The 19,117-nt window shown below is 57.4% G+C and overlaps 2 protein-coding genes across 2 annotated transcripts; both read right to left on the reverse strand.

The window, feature by feature from the left end:
* Positions 1–600: 600 nt before the first annotated feature.
* Positions 601–11,325, reverse strand: CASC3 (CASC3 exon junction complex subunit). The gene is made up of 14 exons (XM_039697207.1): positions 11,303–11,325; positions 9,895–9,977; positions 9,562–9,599; positions 8,020–8,178; positions 7,792–7,943; positions 7,250–7,426; positions 6,361–7,046; positions 4,848–4,912; positions 4,553–4,667; positions 3,887–3,985; positions 3,098–3,312; positions 1,860–1,982; positions 1,624–1,687; positions 601–1,031 (listed from the first exon to the last, which is right to left on the reverse strand). The coding sequence occupies exons 1-13, from the start codon at positions 11,323–11,325 to the stop codon at positions 1,643–1,645; spliced, it is 1,980 nt and encodes a 659-aa protein (XP_039553141.1). The 3' UTR covers positions 601–1,031; positions 1,624–1,642.
* A 1,914-nt stretch (positions 11,326–13,239) lies between these two features.
* MSL1 (MSL complex subunit 1) lies at positions 13,240–18,803 on the reverse strand. The gene is made up of 8 exons (XM_039697144.1): positions 18,624–18,803; positions 16,132–16,355; positions 15,439–15,821; positions 14,800–14,864; positions 14,569–14,636; positions 14,194–14,318; positions 14,044–14,116; positions 13,240–13,956 (listed from the first exon to the last, which is right to left on the reverse strand). The coding sequence occupies exons 1-8, from the start codon at positions 18,765–18,767 to the stop codon at positions 13,866–13,868; spliced, it is 1,173 nt and encodes a 390-aa protein (XP_039553078.1). The 5' UTR covers positions 18,768–18,803; the 3' UTR covers positions 13,240–13,865.
* Positions 18,804–19,117: the final 314 nt, after the last annotated feature.

Below are 19,117 nucleotides of genomic sequence, written 5' to 3' on the forward strand. Positions count from 1 at the left end.
CGTGGCACTGCTGCGGTGACAGTCACCCCATGGCGTCAGGAATCCCAAAGGGGACGCAAGGCTGCTGTGAGGCAGGGAGGCAGGAGCTGGAGTAGGGCTGAGGCGCTTCCTTGTGAGGCCGGAGCCCAGCCCGGTGTGTTGGGGCGGGTTCCAACACCCTCCGCAGCCCCAGCAGCAACACCCAAGTGCTGGGAGCAAACCTGGCCCTGCCGAGCTGGTTTGGGTGCTGGCTGGGCTGCTCGGGCAGCGTCGGGGTGCTGAGTGCCCACAAACCTCCGCCTCTCTCTGAGGGAGGGTGGAAACATCCCCTTGTGCGGCTGGGGGTGGCAGGGATGGGGGTCACTCTGTGGATTCCCCCCTGAGAGCTCACACACACCAGTTACCAACAGTTTGTTGGGAAAAAAGTCAGTAGGAGCTCCTTAGTTAAGGGGTTGCTGCCCAGGCAGTGCATTCCTGACAGCTTCCCATGGTTCCACTGCTCTTCCCCTGCTCCAGAAGCAGCAGAAATCAACTTGCTAATTGAAAAGAGGATTGAAAAGAAGAATGAACTGGGGTGGGGGGGATGTCATTGCTGCTTACCCAAACAAATAAAAAACAAAATACCCAAAAGAAACAAATCAGCTTTACTGAAGGAGCTGCTTCATTCCTTAAATAAAAACAGAGACCACGATCAAGCCAGCGGAGTTTGACATCCCAGGAGGGAGCAGGGAACGTTTAGTAAGGGGGAGAAGTTGGGAGCAGTGGCCAAGGACCGACTCAGGGGTTGGTTCTTTGGCGGCCCCAGCACGGGGGAGAAGGGGGGTGGGCAGCAGCGAGATGGATTTTGGGAAGGCACCACTCAGGCCACGGGGGAAGTGCCTGGTCCTGAGCACAGTGCAGGTGGCTCATCCAGCTGCCTCACCTCCACACAGGGAAGGAGCCATTCCAAGGAGCAGCTTCCTCCTTGCCCAGGGGCCGAGTCTGGTGCTGGGATTACTGTGGCCGTGTCCCTACGTGTTGCTCCTCTCCTTTGATTTTTCACCTTTGCTGTCCTGGGAGGGGGGAAAAGAGGGAAGAGCAGCAGAGGTTTAGGGCCCCCCAAACCCCTGCATGGGGGGAACAGTGTTATGGCTGGGTCTTGCCAGCAAGACCCCACCCCGCTTGGCAGCCCCCCACACCCTCCTCTCTGGGCACAACCAGTCCCCTGTGCCAACCTCTCCTCATGGTTCCAGATTTTTCCACCACGAGGCCTTTCCAGAGCCCCTCCATCAGACAATTTGCTTCTCAGCCCTCCCCACGTACAGGAACCCACCAGCACATGCCTGCCCGGGTCTGGGCTTGCTTGGCTCCCATACATGAAGGAGGTATGGAAAGGGAAACCAAAAACACACATGGCATTCCAGCACGCTCACACATGCACAGCTCACAGCACTGGAGCAAGGAGATCATTCCCAGCACAGGGAAGCATCCTGAAAAACCTTTAACTCTACTGCCTGAATTATCTGCTGAGTTCTCAGTGTTTATCCTTCCAGAGAACTCCCTGTCTCCTAGCTCCTCCAGCCAGGGCTGGATTTTTCCCTCTCAAAATTGTCCTCTTTTCTACCCTGAGCAAATAAAATAAAAAAGAGTCAACTTCAGACTTACTTTTCATGTGGTTTTAGTTTTAAAGATTTAAGTAACTCAAATTAACTGGAGCCCTGCTTACCACCTGCAACGAGAAGCTGAGGTTTGGGACAGGTCAGAGATGAGACAGTTTAAGATTTCCCCTTACAAAAGAACAACGTTATTTTTTTTGGGATGGGAGAGGGAACTGCAGCCTCACACACACACACACACCAGTGACATCACACACACAAGGACCAAAGGTGAGGGGATGGTACCTCTGGAGGGGGTGGCTTGATGGTCACAGGCTGGGACGTCCGGCGTGGCGGGGAGGGCTTGGGCTGCACCTGCTGCTGGACAGTGTTGTAGTAGGTGACCCCCCCATAGACCTGGGACTGCGCCTGCAGGAGCAGCAGGATCAGAGCTCCGGGCTGGGGGGCCCTGCCAGCCCCTCCTGGCACCCACTGGGGCTGGACAGCTGCCCCCAGCCAGAGCCAAGAGGGGCTGTGCCCCCCAGAGATCAGCCTCTGAAGCCCTTTGTGTGTCCCCATCCCTCACCAACGTGTCCTCACTCTGGCAAGGGCAGGACACAGCCTGTGCAGATGGGATTCCCTCACCCTGCAGTCCATGGAATGTCTGAACTTCCCAACAGCAGCTTTTCTGCTTGGACACTGCTCCCCTGCACATCCAGCCCTGCAGCCTCGAGGGAAACTGCCCTCAAAGCAGGGTGAGGTCCTGCAGGGACGAGCTGGAGCAGTGGGAAGGGCAGGGATGGTTGGGAGCTCAGGGAACATGCAGCTCTCCAGCCTTCCACAGCGTGTCAGCCCTGCTCCAGTCACAGCCTGTCAGCCCTGCTCCAGCCACGGCACCAGGATCTGGTCTGCTCTGGTCTCATCTGCCTTTTCAAGGATCTGGTCTGATCTGTCTCCTCAGGGATTGGGTCTATCTGCCTCCTCACAGGGATAAGATCTGGTCTGATCCTCAGGGAGATCCAATCCAACCTGCCTCCTCGGGGATCTGATGTGATCTACCTCCTCACAGGAATGTGACCCATGTCCCTGTAGGATCTGGTGTGATCTGCCTCCTCAGGGATCTGATGTGATCTGCCTCCTCACTGCCCAGCAGTGACCTTAGATACTGAGCAGGGCTATGGAGCATGAAAATCCATCCCCCATGCTGCTCACACCAGCCAGTTCCCAGCCTCCATCTCAAACAGAACTGACTCCCAAAGCCACTCCCAAGGTATTCTTGGCTCAGCAGGGCCCTAGAGGAGCTGTATCCTTGTTCCATAAGGGAACACCTCAATTCCACACCCCCCAGCACAGGATTTCACCCACTGCCTGCCACGCTCAGGGAGCTCACAGCAACCATGAGAACAATCCTTTCTGGGATGCCAGCAGCCTTTCCCCATGGAGCAGCTGTGCTGTTCCACATCCTCTCCCAGGAGCACCTCACAGAACACACCCCACACCATCCCACCTGCTCCTGGGAAGGAGCCGCGGCGCATCCGGCTTACCTGCGTGTTGGAATAGAGATGAGGAGGGGGCGGAGGGGGCAGAGCTCCAGGGGGGTAGGGGTAGCCAGGATTCCCAAAATTCATCACTCCAGGGGCCGAGAAGTAAGTGGGAGTGAGCAGCTGCTGCGGCGGGGGCTGGCCCGGGGGCATGGACACTGGTGGGGGGTACAGGCCGGGGTTTGCCATGGCAGGGGGCGTCTGGTGGGGGTGTAAACCTGGAGGTGACAGGAAGCACACAGACGTCACCCAAAAAGCCAGAGCGTTCCCTGGGTAGCAGCAGGAGCTGCTCCAAGGGTTCCCTGCAGCCCCACGCTGGGGAGGGAGCAGAAAACAGAGCACAGCCCCCTCCCCAGTTCCGGATTCACCGGAACCAGACACGGCCCCGTGGTAACTCCACTGCAGGAAACAATTTGTGTGGGCAAGCAGAGAACGTGTTAGACAGCATCCAGTTCTGCTTTTTCCTGAGCTACAGGGCCAGGGAGTGAGGAACCAGCCCAGTGCCCACGGAAGGGAGCGGCCCAGCCTGCTGAGGCCCCACAGGGACCTGCAAACAACCAGCTGGGAGCTGCCAAAGGTTCAGCTCCCCTTGTCCTGCACTGCCTGGAAGCTCCAGAAACACCTATTTTTTCTTTCCTTAAAACTGATACCGGTTCAGCCTCACTGCAGGAGGAAGTAGGTCTCTTCCATGTTGTAGAAATTAAGGAAAATGGATTCCCCTCTGTGATAGAGGCTGTGGGAAAGCAGAGCTCTCTGTTCCCCAGGTGCAGGGGTGTCCCACTGGCTCCTCACCTGGATGAGGGAGGTGCATCTCCGGCTGCACAATCATCCCTTGGGGCGGCAGCGGGGCTGGGTTCTCACCGTGGGCGTAGATTGGTCCCTGGAATTGTACTGCAACAACACATGACAGGCTGTGAGGAAAAGCTCCATGGAATTTCATTCCCCTGCAGCCGGGCACACACAGCCCAGCCCGCCCCGAGGGCTCTCACGGCACACAGAGGCTCCCAGGCTCACAGATGTGACATGCTCCCTGAAGAAAAGCCTCCTACTCCCTTTAGAAAGCAGGAAAATACTCAGGGAATTTCTTCTCTAACACTTTAAATGCTGGAGGGAATTCCTAATCCATCCCCAGTCCTGTTCTCCCCATGCTCAAACGTCAAAGACCTGATTTAAAGTTCAATTTAAATCCCAGTTCTCAGGAAGAATTGGGGTGTCCTAAGAGCTCTAGCACACAGAGGGGATAACTCTGAGGATAATTCCATGGGTTTAAACACAACCAGGCAGGCTCCCAGCTGCCTTTTAGCCACTGTATGAGAAAACATAGTGCCACTACAACAAACAAAAGACAAAGTCCCAACCCCAAAAGGAACAGGGGGATCGCTGTTCCAGTTGCTCAGCTCCGAGCACACATGGAGCAGGGATCACATGGAGCCACAGGAGCAGGAAGGAAACACTCACGTGGGTCGTAGTAGTGCCCTTCCACGATGCTGATGTGCATGGGGGGCGCAGGCTCTGGCACGGGGGGTCTCTGCCTCTGCGACGAGTAGCGCTTCACACGGCCCCCCGGCACTGCCTGTGAGAGTCCAGGGATCAGGGGGGCTGTGGGGCACCCACCCGACACCCCCAACCCCCAAACCTCCCCTGGGTCACCCCCAAGCACCCCACAAGGGAAAGGCTGAGGCATGGACAGCCTGTAGTTACCACAACCCCAAAGCAATCAGAGCCGGAGTCACGCTCCGGGGTCACGCGTTACCATCTCCTCCATCCGGTTAAACTGCGGCGCTGGCCCAGTTCCCACGTGCATATGGTTGGGAATACCTGAGGAAGGAACAGACTGGTTATTACTGTGGTTTGTGTTGGTTCCCAGGCTGGAGCTGCCTTGCCCCGGGGCGTGGCTGCAGCTCAGCTCCCGCTCCCATGACATGGAACCTTTGGACTTCGTGGCTACGGTGATTTTAAATGTTTTGGGATAAATTAGAGGCTGTTGTGTTGCTGCACATTCATTTGAGGTGCTCAGCAATGCCTAAATCCTGCTTCAAAACTAAACCCCCAGCTTGTAACTCAGGTCCTGCTCTGAGCTCTGTGTCTCATCTCTTCCAGGTGGATCAAGGATCCATGTGGAATCTGAAGCTGCAGTTTGAACCCTCTGCAGGGTGTAAACACTTTTATCACAGGCTCCTTTGGATTCCAACAACAAACTGAATCTGTTTGAATTCACAGCAAAGTGAATTTTAAACCATGGCTTAAAACCACAGTGCCAAAGTGATCACAGGTGATTCCAAAGGAGTGAAAATTGATAAAACAAACATTGGAAGTGCTCATGGATCACTGACAGAGGGATACAGAATGGACTGATGGGAGCCAAATGCTTCCCAGCATAACTCCTCCCTCCTCTGCTAAGGACAAAAAAGGGACAGCAGTCATCATCCTTCTCACAGCAGAACACGATTGTGTACCTGCAGCCAAGAGCTGGCCTGTGGGAAATTTGGGAAGATGCTTCATTTTTGTGCATTAAAAAAAACCCTAAACCAGACAATCTCAGCACTTTTGAACTCTCATCCCACTGTGACATTTCCAGCCTGTCCAGGGGTCTGTTCTCACAGACTTCACAGTCCCACCAGTACCAAATGACTTCTGGTTCCATGACCTCAACCTCACAAATTCTTATGAAAGCAGCAAGTCGCCTCCTTCTCCTTGCTCCAGTTTTACTCCCCTCGGGAAGCATTCTAACACTTCCCAGAACAGACTCTAATTCTGCAAAGGGATAATTATACCTGGATGACCTCTCTGTGATGTGCAACTGGAACTGTCCTCAGCTGGCACCAGAGTTACTCTGTCCCATGTCCCTCCCTCCTCCCAGGCACAAAGGGATTTGCCAATCCCAGCCAGGCCTTGGCTATTGGCAATCAAATCCCAGAGCAAGGAAATGAGCTGATAAACAGGAAGAAGTTCCTTTCTGCTCCGAGCAGGACACCACAGAGCCAATTCATGATCCTTATCTTGTGCTCTCCTGCAGCAGGAGTCAGTCTTGCTGAGATCCACATCACAGGGAAAGGATCCCTTGGATCATTCCCAGCCCTAATTCCATTCACCTACAATGTTTAACTTCCCTTTTCCTCTGCTGTTGTATCCATACTGCAGCACTTTCTCAGCAGGACTGCACCCACCCTGGGACAGGGCTTGGACAGAAACAGCTCAGCTCTGACCAACTCCACAGTTCAGGAGGCACTGGGCTGCTGGAAAACCAGCAGGCTGCTCCCACTTACCCCTCAGCTCCCGGGGTGGGATGAACTGGGACTGCCCCGGGCTCCAGTTCTGCTCTGTCAGGTTCATCTGGGTCATCTCCTGCTCAAGTCCATCCACGCTGGATTCCACTGCTGACTCCCAGTTGCTCTTGGCTGGTGGGGGGGAATTCTCGGCTGGTGTGGCTTTTGGAATCACAGGAGCCAGCCCCTCAGAAGCAGGCACTTCCTCTGCCAGCTTCCCTGCCTCCCCAGCCTTGACTCTGGTCCTTCTTGCCCGGGAATAAGATTTCTTCTCCACTGGTCTGTCCGGTGGCGGCTGCACAGCATCAGCACCTGTGGCTTGGTTTTCCAGAGCTCCCTCCTCCTTCCCAGGGCTGCCGTGGACATGTCCCACCTCCAACTCGGGGGACGTGTCCCTTGATGGGCTCTGCTCTGCGTGCTTCCCACGGTAGCCACCCTCCTGCTTGGCTTGTTCCCCGTTCCGGTGCAGGACAGCTGCCTCTGAAGCCCGGTAGCCTGGACGGGTCTCCTTGTAGCCCCCCATCCTGGGGTAGTTCCTGGCAGGGGGCATCCTGCCAGCGCTGGCAGAGCTGCGGCTGTTGAAGGACCGTGGGGGAGCCGAGGGGCTCTTGGCACCCTGGTGCCTCGGGGGCTTGGGGGGCCTCTCGTTGGACCAGTTGGGGTCTCGTTGAGGGGGACTGCCAAACCTGAGGGAGAAAAATACAACAATTCATGAGAAAGAAACCCCTGGGTGGGAAGAATCACTTGTGTCAGGGAACAGCTTCCAAGCACACAAATCTAGAAACCCCAGGAACATGGTCCCACATGACAGAGCTGTCCCTCTTTGGATCTCCAGACCCGGCCCCCCTCCCCAGGACAAGCCAGGCCCTGGTGTGGCTCTGGGGCTCACCGTGGCTTGCGCATCCTCCGGGGTTTGATGTCGTCGGGGTTGTGGGCTGAGCGGATGTCGTACCCATACAGGGCAATCAGCTCCTGCCTGGTCTTGGGGGCCTGCTCATCCTCACGGAACTTGTCGTGCTCCCAGCGCCCCTCGTCCTTCCACAGCTTCCGCTGACGACCCTTTGGCCTGGGAAAGGGACACAGGGAGGAGCAAGGGGCTGTAAGGTCAAGACGTGGCAGTTTGGAGCAGTTCCATACAGAGCTCGAGCATTCCTGGGGCAGGGAATGCACAGGAGGCAGCATCCCTCCTTCCTCCTGCTCAGCAGCTGCTGGTGACCCACTGCTATTTGGGAAAAGCAGCTGGAAGTCACTGCTGCCTGGCACAAGACTTTTTTTGTGGGTTTTGTGCACCTCTTCTTCAAAACAAAGAGTGGCAGGACACAGAGCAGGTAATGGAAGCACAGACTTCTCAGTGCATCCCACTGAAGCTGCCAGAGGCTGTTCTGGAAGCTGGCCTGTCCCTCCCAGAGCCCCAGGGGGACACTCACATACCTGACCTCCTCCTCCTGCGTCTGCCCTCGGAGGTCATGCTCAAAGAAGAGCCCCTTGCGTGGGATGTACGCCGGGTTCTTCCGATCCTCATCGTCATCCAGGTGCTTGGGAACCTTCTTCCCCACTTTCTTCTCCACAGGCTCCGTGCTCTCCTGTCAGAAGCAGGGAGCTCTCACCACTGCAGCAGTCCTGCTGCCAGCGCCCAGCCCGGAGCCGTGGGACACCCACCTGCCCGTCCCCGCTCTGCCGCTCGCCCGTCACCGCTCCCTTGGGATCCACCTTCTCACTGCCCTTCTCCCCTCTGGCCGCGGACTCGCAGGAATCGTTGCTGTCCTGCTTCAGCTCCACCTTGGAGCTTTCTTCCTCGCTGTAATCCTCTTCCTCTGCCTGGGAGACACGCAGTGACTCAAACGTGCTCCGTTACCAACAGATCTGTCAGGAATCTCCCCAAATCTGGAGTCAGATCCAGCAAGATTGCCCAGAAATTCCCTCAGTTCTGGAGTTACATCCTGTTCCAGCTGTTAGACATGACTCTTCCAAAGTAGATGATTAGCTCCTAAAATTCTTCCTATCCCCGTGTTTTTACAGGAAAAGTAAAGCTTAAACCCAAGCTCTCCAAAGACAGAGAGGATCCAACAGGTTTTCTGGAATGGAGCTGGTATCAGCTGCCCCACAAAGATGTGACATCCCACCACCCCAAAAGGCTCCTGCAGACTGGGAAGACTGGTGATCTCAGGCCCTTCCTTCAACACTGAGGGCCCGGATCCAGCCAGGGCCACGTTTCCAAATTCCCTGGAGTTCCTCAGCTGACTCACTCTGCTCAGGAGCATGACCTGGTTTCACCCCCAGGAGCCTCCGGAGGCTGGAGCCGAACTAAAAATAGCTCGGGGTGATTAACCAAACCCTGCTCCATTTTCCTCTTTCAACACAGCCCTTGCACATCGGCTGCTCCCGGTGTTTACGCTGGGGAAGCCCAGGCTGGGCATTATTTTTAGGTACAGGAACAGAGTCATCCTGGCAAGGCAGTGATGCAACAACCCCGCTGCCACTGGGAGCCTCCATGTGGGATTCCAGGCTGGAAGAGCTCTGGGAGCTGCCCCAACACCTCTGCAGCCTGCAGTGCTCCTTCCTTGTTAATACCATAGATTAATTCCCAAACTGAGATTAATTCCCAAATACACAGCTTGGATTTCCTCTGCCTGGTGGTTTGGATGGTCTCTAGCCACTGTTTCCCTTAAGACTCCCAAAACACAGATGGATTTTCCTTAGGAAGCCTTCTTAGACACCAGAACTTCTCTAAACTCCTTGTAAATATCAAACTTTAGAGTTCTGAACTAAAAATCCAGGGGAACCTGCAGCCCCCAGGCAGGGGTGGGATGGGATTCCTTCAGCACCCCGCAATTCCCAAAGTGCATCCCCCCTCTGGCTGCTCCCTCAGAACAGAGGGAAGCCCCTGGGATGCTCCCAACCACCACTTTGCTTTTGAATTCCAACTAATTAAAACCCAACAAGCATCCCACACTCCTCCCACGCCCTTCCTGGCCATGGCAAATCCAGTTCCCAGTGCGAGGAGCCAGGAGGGTTTTCCCTTGCACATGCTGGCCCTGCACCCTCCCCAGCAGCACAGAGACACTGGTCCCAGTGCCAAGGGCTGGGAGTGGGGGAGGCCATTTCCTCAGGAGACAGAGGAAGAGATCCAAGGACACAAACTGGGTTTGTGCTGAAATTTCATGGGAATCAGGGGCTCAGCAGGACAGAGATCAGCTTTACCTCCGAGTCCTCGGCGCTTTCGTAGTCAGACAGCACGGCTGTGGGGAGGGAAAGGAGGTGGGGTCAGGGCAGGGCTGGACGTGGCTCCTCTGCCATGGCACCAAACCCCTTCCCAAAGGGAATTTGGATGCCAGCACCACCCTGGATCAATGCCACAGCCAGCTGAGGGGAGCAGGGAAGAGTTTGGGACCCTGTCCCTGTACCCCACATTTGCCTGCTGTTTACAAGTGAATATCTGGCATGGCAACAACCACAGGATTGTTGGAAAAGCTGTTTTGTCTGGTTTTTACTTTTTTTGCACACAAAGAACCCTGCCCAAGAGACATCACTCACCATCTCCTTCAATGCCATCCTCACTTTCCTGCAAAGAGAGAAAAGTGAGGGGTGTTAGAGGAGGGGAGGGCAGCAGCCAGGTCCTAGCAACATGGAATCATGGATTCACAAAACCACAGAATAATGGAATTGTTTAGATTGGAAAAGGTCTTTAAGATCAAGTCCAACCTTCAACAAGCACAGCCCCATGTCACCACTAAACCATGTCCCCAGAAGCCACATCCACACTTTTTGTACACTTCAGGGAATTGGGCAGCCTGGGCCAGTGCCTGACCACCCCTTCCATAAAAAAAAAAATTCCCTCAGAACATATTTTCTTAGTATCTACTATCCTAATACCTTTTCCTAACAGCTGTTCTTTTGTCCTAATGTCCCTTTTCCCTAATACCCAGCATCCCATGATCCCACACAAGGTAACAGCAAGGTCTGACCCTGACCCTATAGCATCCACCCTTGGAAGTTCAGCTCCTGCGACCAAGAAAAAACAAATTCCAGACTCCCAGAGCCTTTCTAAGGCTCCAAGAACCTTCTAGAGCAGCTACAGTAGGGAATATGGAGAGCAAAGCACAGCCTGCCAGTGCTGGGGCTCTCCAGGGAACAGTGTGACAGTGACAGGGGAGCCAGGATCCCTCCCTTGGCAACCAAGAGCCAGGGAAAGGGCAAGAACAGGGAATAACAAAGAGAGGCTGAGCAGGACCCAGCTCAGGGAAGGGGCTGGAAGAAGCCAACAGCTCAGAGCAGCAAAAGTGCTCAGTAAAACTGCTGCCCAAGAGAAGCTGTGGCTGCCCCATCCTTGGGTGTCCAAGGGCAGGCTGGACAGGGCTTGGATTAAACTGGGATAGTGGAAAGTGTCCCTGCTCATGGTAGAAGGTGGAACGGGATGAGCTTTAAGGCTCCTTTCAAACCAAACCATTCCATGATTCCAGCATAAACACAAAGATCCACCCAGCTGTACAGAACAAACAACCCCAGAGCACAAACAACCCGACCAAGGTGACAAGATAAACCCCAAACCACCACAGAAAAACACCCAGGCAGTCAGGGGGAGCTGGAAATAGCCAGCCCTGGAACCTAAAACAGGAAAGAGCTGGAAATAACCACAATCAGAACCCAAACCAGCAGGGAATTGCACCTGGATGTGAACTGCGAGAACAGAGCTGCATGGTGGGGGGAGACAGCAGCACCCACACACCCCTGCCCTTGCTGCAGGGACCCCAGGAGCAGGGACAGCACCCCAGGGACAGAACCCCAGGAGCAGGGACAGCACCCCAAGGACAGGGACAGCACCCCAGGAGCAGGGACAGCACCCCAAGGACAGGGACAGCATCTCAGACTGGAGAGATCCAGGCACAGGGAGCCAGAGCAAAGCCCCTTGCCTGGTCCTGGGGGGCTGCAGAGCCCACCCCACCCGAGCTCCCCCCCACACATCATGGGGGGTTCACCCCAATTCCCCCAATTCCCCAGACTGGTGCTCCCTCAGCTCTCCACCCCCCACTTTGTCCCCAGTGTCCCCCCAACAACAGAGACCACCCCCAGCCTTCCCACTCGTCCCCAAGGCCCCCCTTAGAGACCAGAACCCCTCTCTCATCTCTTCTTAAAGACCAGGACCCCTCCCTCAGCCATGCTCAAAGAGACCAGAACCCCTCTCTCAACCCCCCTCAAAGAGACCAGAACCTCTCTCTCAGCCTTTCCTAGAAATCAGAACCCCTCTCTCAACCCTCCTCAGAGACCAGAACCCCTCTCTCAGCCCTCTTTGCAGACCAGGACCCCTCTCTGAGCCCCCCTCAAAGACCAGAACCCCTCTCTTAACCCCTCAAAGAGACCAGAACCCATCCTTCAGCCCCCCCTTAAAATCCAGAACCCCTCTCTCAGCCCCCCTCAGAACCCAGGACCCCTCTCTCAGCCTCCCTCAAATACCAAAACCCCTCTCTCAACCTTTCCTAGAAACCAGGACACCTCTCTCCACCCTCCTCAGAATCCAGAACCCCTCTTTCAGCCCCCCTCAAAGGGACCAGGACCCCTCCCTCAGCCCTCCTCAGAGACCAGAACCCCTCTCTCAGCACCCTCAAAATCCAGAACCCCTCTCTCAGCCTTTCCTAGAAATCAGAACCCCTCTCTCAACCCTCCTCAGAGACCAGAACCCCTCTCTCAGCCCTCTTTGCAGACCAGGACCCCTTTCTCAGCCCCCCTCAGAATCCAGGACCCCTCTCTCAGCCCCCCTCAAAGACCAGAACCCCTCTCTCAGCCTTCCCTAGAAACCAGGACCCCTCTCTCCACCCTCCTCAGAATCCAGAACTCCTCTCTCCGCCCCCTCAGACCCGCCAGGGGGCGCGCGCCGCGCGCCGCAATGACGTCACGGCCTCCCCGCGGAAGTGACGTCACGCCCGAACGCGGGTAAGTATGGGGGGGGAAACACCAGCACCCAGCGGCCTTTTCCTTGTTTATTGTAAAAAAACAAAACAAAACCAAAAAAAAAACCAACAACGAAAAGCAATAAAAAATAATAAAATAAAAACCAGAGAGCGGGCGTGTCCGCGAGCGACCCCACCCCCTCCCGCAACGTTTGTTAGAACTCGGTGGTTTTAGAACTTTTATCGATTTTTTTTTTAACAATTTCCGGGTTTTTTAAGTTGTTTTTTTTTTTAAGTTTGTTTTTTCTTAACGTTTTTTCTTTCTAAGTTTTTTTTTTTTTTTTTTTGTAAACGAGTTTTCTGGCGTTCAATTAGCTCGGGGTTAATTAGAGAGAGGGGGCAGTGGGGAAAAAGAGTGGGGGGGCACAGGCTCAGTGTATTGGGGCAAAAAGGAGGAAAAAATATAGAAAAAAGGGGGGGAAGGTGAGGAAAATGGGGGGAGACAGGAGGAAAAAGGGAGATGGGGAGAAAAAACAGAGAAAAAAAGGGAGAAAAAACAGAGAAAAAAAGAGGAAAAAGGGGACACGTGGAGCCCCTCCCCACCCATGCAGCACCCAGGGGCTGGGACAGGCAATAATCGCCCCCCTTCACAGCAAACCCCTCGGGGGGCACAGGCCTCAGTGTATTGGGGCAAAAAGGAGGAAAAAAATAGAAAAAAGGGGGGGGAAGGTGAGGAAAATGGGGGGAGACAGGAGGAAAAAGGGAGATGGGGAGAAAAAACAGAGAAAAAAAGGGAGAAAAAACAGAGAAAAAAAGAGGAAAAAGGGGACACGTGGAGCCCCTCCCCACCCATGCAGCACCCAGGGGCTGGGACAGGCAATAATCGCCCCCCTTCACAGCAAACCCCTCACCCGCCTCAGAACACTTAAATTACATTTTTTAAAAAAAAGCATTAAAACCCCCCAAATTGTGCGCACAGGGTTTCTATTTCACAAAAAAAAAAAAAAAAAAAAAAAAAGAGAATTTTTGCTTTTTTAACTCTCCCTTCTGCCCCCGCCAACCCCGCTCCGGAGAGGAAAACCACCAAAGAAGGGGGGGAAAACCTCCCAGAAGAGAATCCCAGGCTGGCTCCAGCCCAGCCCGCTGTTTGTCCTGCTTTCTAACTAAACACAACGTGAAGGCAGCAGCAGCGGGCGAGTCCCGGGGGACGTGGCACCCCCAGATCCGGCGATGCCCGTGCTCCCGGCGGGCACGGGAGAGCCCCGGATGCCAAGGCCACAGGCTGTGGAGTGCAGGGGTGGCATACGGGGGGCTCGGGGACGGGGCTGGGACGCACCCGCTGCCCCCAGGAGTGGAGCTGCAGGCTGGTGGCACTGGGAAGGCGGTGCCAGCGCGGGGGACGAGTCCGGGAAACGTTCCAAAACCCAAACGAACAAAACTGGGATGGCAGAAGAACGAAACCATCCGTCAGCACGGAGCGGGGCAGCGGCTGCTGGCGAGCCGGGCATGGCAGAGCTCCTGCTGCCCTTGAGGTGCCCAGAGCCCCACCAGGACAGGGTGGCTGGAGCTCCTGGAGGTGGCTGGAGCTCCTGGGGGTGCCTGGAGCTCCCAGCATCTCCCTCATTTCCGACAGGTCCGGTGTGGTGTCTGCTTCTTCTGCACCTCCAGCCGGCAGCGGCTGCGCTCGTCCAGCCAGGGCAGCTCAAAGTTCCTGTGGGCACAGCTGGTGTCACCATCCCGAGCCAAAACGGGCCCCAGAGACCCCCCAGCCCCATCCCCTGCTGCCCCCAGTACTCACTGTGGGGTCAGTTTGGGCAAGGGCCGGCCGAAGGCGACGACGGGCAGGTAAGGGGTGATGAGCAAACTTTCCACTGTGGGGAGACACCAGAGTGTGTGAGACCCCTCACGTGTACCCCCATACCCCCGACACCCCCTTCCCAAGCCTCACCATCATCTGGCTCAGGGAAAAATGAGGTAACTTCAGGTTCTGACTCCTGAATCCCTTTCCTTTTGTACATTCGGAGCTGCAGCCGCTGCAGGATTCTCTGTTCCCTGATCCGCTGGATGTCCCACCTGGAAAACAGGATGGAGGGCAAAGTGAGGAGCCACGGGCAATGCCAGACTCCCCCAAGGTGATCATGAGGCTGCACTGACTGCCAGTGATGTGAGAGCATCCCTCCTTCAAGAGGGGATCCTTCTCCCTCCTCCATCCCATCCTCCTCCTGCAGCATTCCTGGTGCCCATCCCAGCTGCCCCCTGCTCCAGGTGACACCCCAGGACCCTCCCCTGTGAGACTGGGACTGCAGACCCCCGTTGCTCCAACCTTTTCCTTCGTTTCTCATCCAGCTCCAGCTTGGCGTGCCGTTTGGAAAAGACGCTGTCGTCCAGGTTCTGCAAGGACACAGGACTGGGATCAGTGCAGCATCCCCCACCTCAGCCTCCCAGCCACACGTGGGGTTTATGCTGGATGAGGGGATGAGATGCCAGCAGCTCTGGGGGTGTGGGACAGCCTGGCGAGCCCCTGTGGCACTGCCAGCAGCGATGGCTCACGTACCTCCAGGATGTCTGAAGGGTTGGGGTCTCTCAGGGGCTCCACGACATGGTCCCTCCAAGATGGAACTGCAGCACAAGGAGAAGGGTGTTACCCCACAGCAGAATCCCCACAGGAGCCCCTGCTCCACCAATCCCTCCCCTTGGAGCACGGCTTGGCGTGCCCCAAATCCCCACCCTGAGCTGGCAGTGGGAGCTGACACGGGACAGCAGAGCTCATCCCCACGCCCTTGGCCACACGAACCTGAGCCACTCCCAGGGATGTGCCAGGCTCTGTCCGAGCCACCTGGCACAGCCCAGCTCCAATCACTGGCACCAGCTGGGCTCACGGCAGGACAAGGATGGATCTGGGGACAGCAGGTGACCCCGGTGCTGTGTCACCATGGCATGAGCCAGAGACACATTTCCCACCCGCCCACGGGAAGCTGCTCCAACAGCCAGCAGCCCTGCCCAGAGCAGGGTGAGCCCAAGATGAGATTTGGGAGAGCCCAGAGCCAGCACCCACCGCAGTGGAAGGAGCCAGCAGCATGGCACCTCGGGCACTCCCTTTGGGAACGTGGCAGCCTTTTCCCAGACTCAGAACGAGTCAGCTCCCAAGGCTGGCTCAGCCCAGCAGCTCCTCCACCATTCCCTCCGCCCTTACTTGCTACAGTCTCCTCCTTTTTGGGGGAAGGCTCCCGCAGCGGCAGCGGCGACGGGGGCGGCTGGTGCCAGCGGCACAGGTACATCTCTGTGGTGGACAGGTAGGGCAGGTCGTCGGCCTCGCTGACAAATCCCTTCTCCTTGGGGTGGGTGCCAGGACCCTTGGGTGGGGCTGATGCCCTCAGAGGGGTCTCCAGGAGCGCCCGGGGTTTTTCCGGAGTCTCTTGGCTCCGCAGTTCTCGTTTACAAACAGTTTCAGCCAAGGAGCCGCCCGATTCCTCCTTCCCCGGGGAGTGTTTTGGAGTTTTGCTCTTCACTTTGGAGAATTCTGACACTAGCTTCTTAACAGGCGTCTTCCTCTCCGTGCTCCCAAATGTTGGCTTCCTGCAGGAGGAAGAAGAGCTGAGGCAGGCACGTGGACCCTCACCCTGCTCCAGGGATGCTGTGGGGGGCTCCTGGTACCCCCAAACCAGGGCTGCTGCACCAGGGCCAGACTTGAGCAGTTAACAGAGGAGCTTCCCCGGGATTTTGGCACCCTGAGGCTTTCTTGGGGTTCTCCTCGACACAGGGATGTGTTGCTGGTGCTGGGTGGCCCTCTCAAAGGCTGCTGGGCAGTGCCAGCCCCACAAACAGAGGGTGAAGCCACAGGGAGTGTCCCCCCTTCTCCCCACAAGCCCCCCCAAGCACCCTGTACCTTTTATGGCCCTTCCCGTTCCTGCCGTAGGGGAAGTGCTTGGGCTGCAGGGTCGGGGGAGGCTCCAGCAGGTCCTGGGGACACTCCAGAGGCAGCTTCTCACACGCCTCTGCCTCGGGCTTCTCATCCACCTCAAAGCCCTGGAAGATGCGGTGCTTCTCCCGCTCGCTGTCCTTCTTCACCAGCTGCACCCGCCTTTCCATGCGCTCGATCCGCGCCAGGAGCTGCAGGGCAGGGGAGGGAGGGCTCACCTGGGGCTGGGGTCACCCCCCTGGGCACCCCGGGGCAGCTGCCCCTGCGTGTCTGACGGCACAAAATGGCCACTCTGTGTCTGCTCCTCCCGCAGACCTCAGCTTGAGGGGGGATTTCAGCACATCGAAGAACGCAGGAATGGTTTGGGGTGGAATGCACCTTAAAGCCCAGTCCCGTACCCTACCACGGGCAGGGACATCTTCCACTATCCCAGGTTGTTCCAAAATGGCCCTGAATACTTCCAGAGATGGGGCAGCCGAAACCAGAGGATTTGGGGGTCCCACCCTCTGTGTATCCTCCCCAGGATGCAGGATGGAGTTGGAATTAAAAAGCTTCCATTTAAGCTTGTGGGCTTCAAAAGCACCTGGTGACCCCTGCCCATGGCCACCTGTCCCCAGCCATCCCCAGAGCCAGGGTCTGCACTGGTTTTGGAGAGCAGGGTGGGGGTCCCAGCACCCCAAAAAGGTGTGGCTGTGGGGGGACGCAGCTCTGGGAGCACAGCCAGGGTGTGGCAGTGCCATGTCCCCAGCAGTGCCACCCCGGGGAGGCTGAGCCCAGGGGGCAGCCCCTCAGGTGCCATCAGGGACTTGCCGCAGTGGCTCCTCCACGTTGGGGGACGCGGCACTGCCTGCGGTGGCACCACGTGGGGTGTCCCCGTCCTTCCTGCCACACGCGGGGCCACCACTGCTGACACCGCCACTGCAGCTGGCACACGGCCACAGGGCTGCCAGGGGGGTGACATTTGGCATCCGTGGGGTGACACAACACCCATGGCGGGACAACGCAGGCAGGAAAATTTGGGGGGGGACATACATGTAGGCTACATATGGTGGGGACACAGATGACATGTCTGGGGTGACACACATGGGACACACATGGAGAAGGGGGGGGGAGGAGGAGCACAGCTCAGCTGCGGTGACCCCACAGCGTCCCCCTAAACGACCCCCGAGGGGCACCCGCGACCCCCGAGGGGGAGCCCGGCCCTGCGGCTGGCTGAGCCCCGCGGGGTGGGGAGGGGGCTCACCCTGCGGAGGGTTTAACCTTCTGGGGAGGGGGGCATTATCGCCCACCCCCCCAAGGAGGGAGGAGCACAGCTCAGCTGCGGTGACCCCACAGCGTCCCCCTAAAGCCTGCCAGCCCCTCGAGGCTGTGAGCGCCCCAAAACCCCCGGGGTGGCGGGAGCAGCGAGCTGTCCCCAGCCGCAGCGCCGTGTCCCTCCCGGCGGTGCCGCGGCCCCTTTAAGGCCCCCCCCGCCCGGTCGCCACGGTAACGGGCGGCGGCCCCGTTAACCCCCGCCCCGCCCCCGCCCTTTGTGCTCTCAAAAAGGGGGGGATTAACCCCTGCAGTGCCACGGGGAGAGAAGAGCAACGCACAGCCGGGGGGGGATTAACCCCTGGGGTGCCACGGGGGGAGCAGGTTAACTGCCATGGGGGGCACATCAACCCCCGAGGGGGTGCATAAACCCTAGGGTGACACGGCGGTTGGACGTTAACCCCTGGGGGGGGACATTAACCCCCCCCAAAAAAGGGGGGGAATAACCCTCGAGGGGTGCAGAATTAACCCTCAAACAGGGGGGCATTAACAGCCATGGGGTGCAGAATTAACCCCCAACGGGATGGAATTAAGCCCCCAAAAGAGGTGGAATTAACCCCCAAAAAGTGTGTGTGGGGGGGGGGCATTGACCCCAAAGAGGGGCACAGAATTAACCCTCAAAAGTGGGGGGCATTAACTCCCACGGGGTGCAGAATTAACCCCCAATTAAGTGGTGGAATTAATACCCAAAGGGGGCACATTAACCCCCAAAAAAGCATGGAACCCACCCCCAAAAGAGGAGTGAAATCAACCCCCAAAAAGGGGGGTATTACCCCAACAAAGGGGGTATTACCCCAAACAAGGGGGGTAAATTAAGCATTGAGGGGACGGAATTCAAAAAAAGAGAAGTGAAACCAACCCCCAAAGAGTGGGGTATTAACCCCCAAAGAAAGGGGTATTAACCCCCAAAAAGTGGGGGGGAGCATTAACCCCTTGGGTGTCAGGGGGAGTGAGAACTTTCCTGTTGGTGGGCAGAATTCCACCACAACCCCAGGGACCCCCGGGTGGTGTTGGGGAGCCATTAACCCCGAGGGGAGGGGGGTATCACTCTACGGGAGGGGTGTTAAACTTATGGGGGGGTTAAATCTAGCGGGGGTCACCCCATGGCGGGGGGGGGTCACCCCTTGGGAGTCCTCCCCGCGCCGTACCGTGTCGCGCTCGGCCCGGAGCTCCTCGATCTGCCGCTCCTTGGCCTGCAGCTGCTGCTGCTGCTGCTCGATCAGGTCCAGCTGGAGCAGCAGGATCTGCCGCAGGCAGGCGGCCTGCCCGGGCGACCCTCCGCCGGCGCCCATCGCTGCGCGGGCCGCGGGCCGCCGCTTCCCCGGCTCCGGGGGGGGGGGGCTCGGGTCACCGGCCGGTCCCGTGGCGGGAGGGGACACGGAGGGGCGACCCAAAGGGACACCGCTACCAGCCTGGCTGGGGGGCTGTGCTGTGATTCTGGGGGTCCGCACCCCCCCCATCATGGGAATTAAACCCCCCCGTGCACACTCAGAGCTCTGCGGGTCCTGCTGCACGCGTGCAGGAACGCACACACATAGACACGCACACACACACAAACACACACGTGTCCTCTGCAGAGGCCGCAGCCCCGGCACACTCGCTGGCACACGGACACGCGTGTCCCCCCCCCGCTGCAGGGAGC

Source organism: Passer montanus, unplaced genomic scaffold (assembly GCF_014805655.1).
Source record: "Passer montanus isolate IOZ18808 unplaced genomic scaffold, ASM1480565v1 scaffold117, whole genome shotgun sequence".
NCBI lineage: Eukaryota > Metazoa > Chordata > Aves > Passeriformes > Passeridae > Passer > Passer montanus.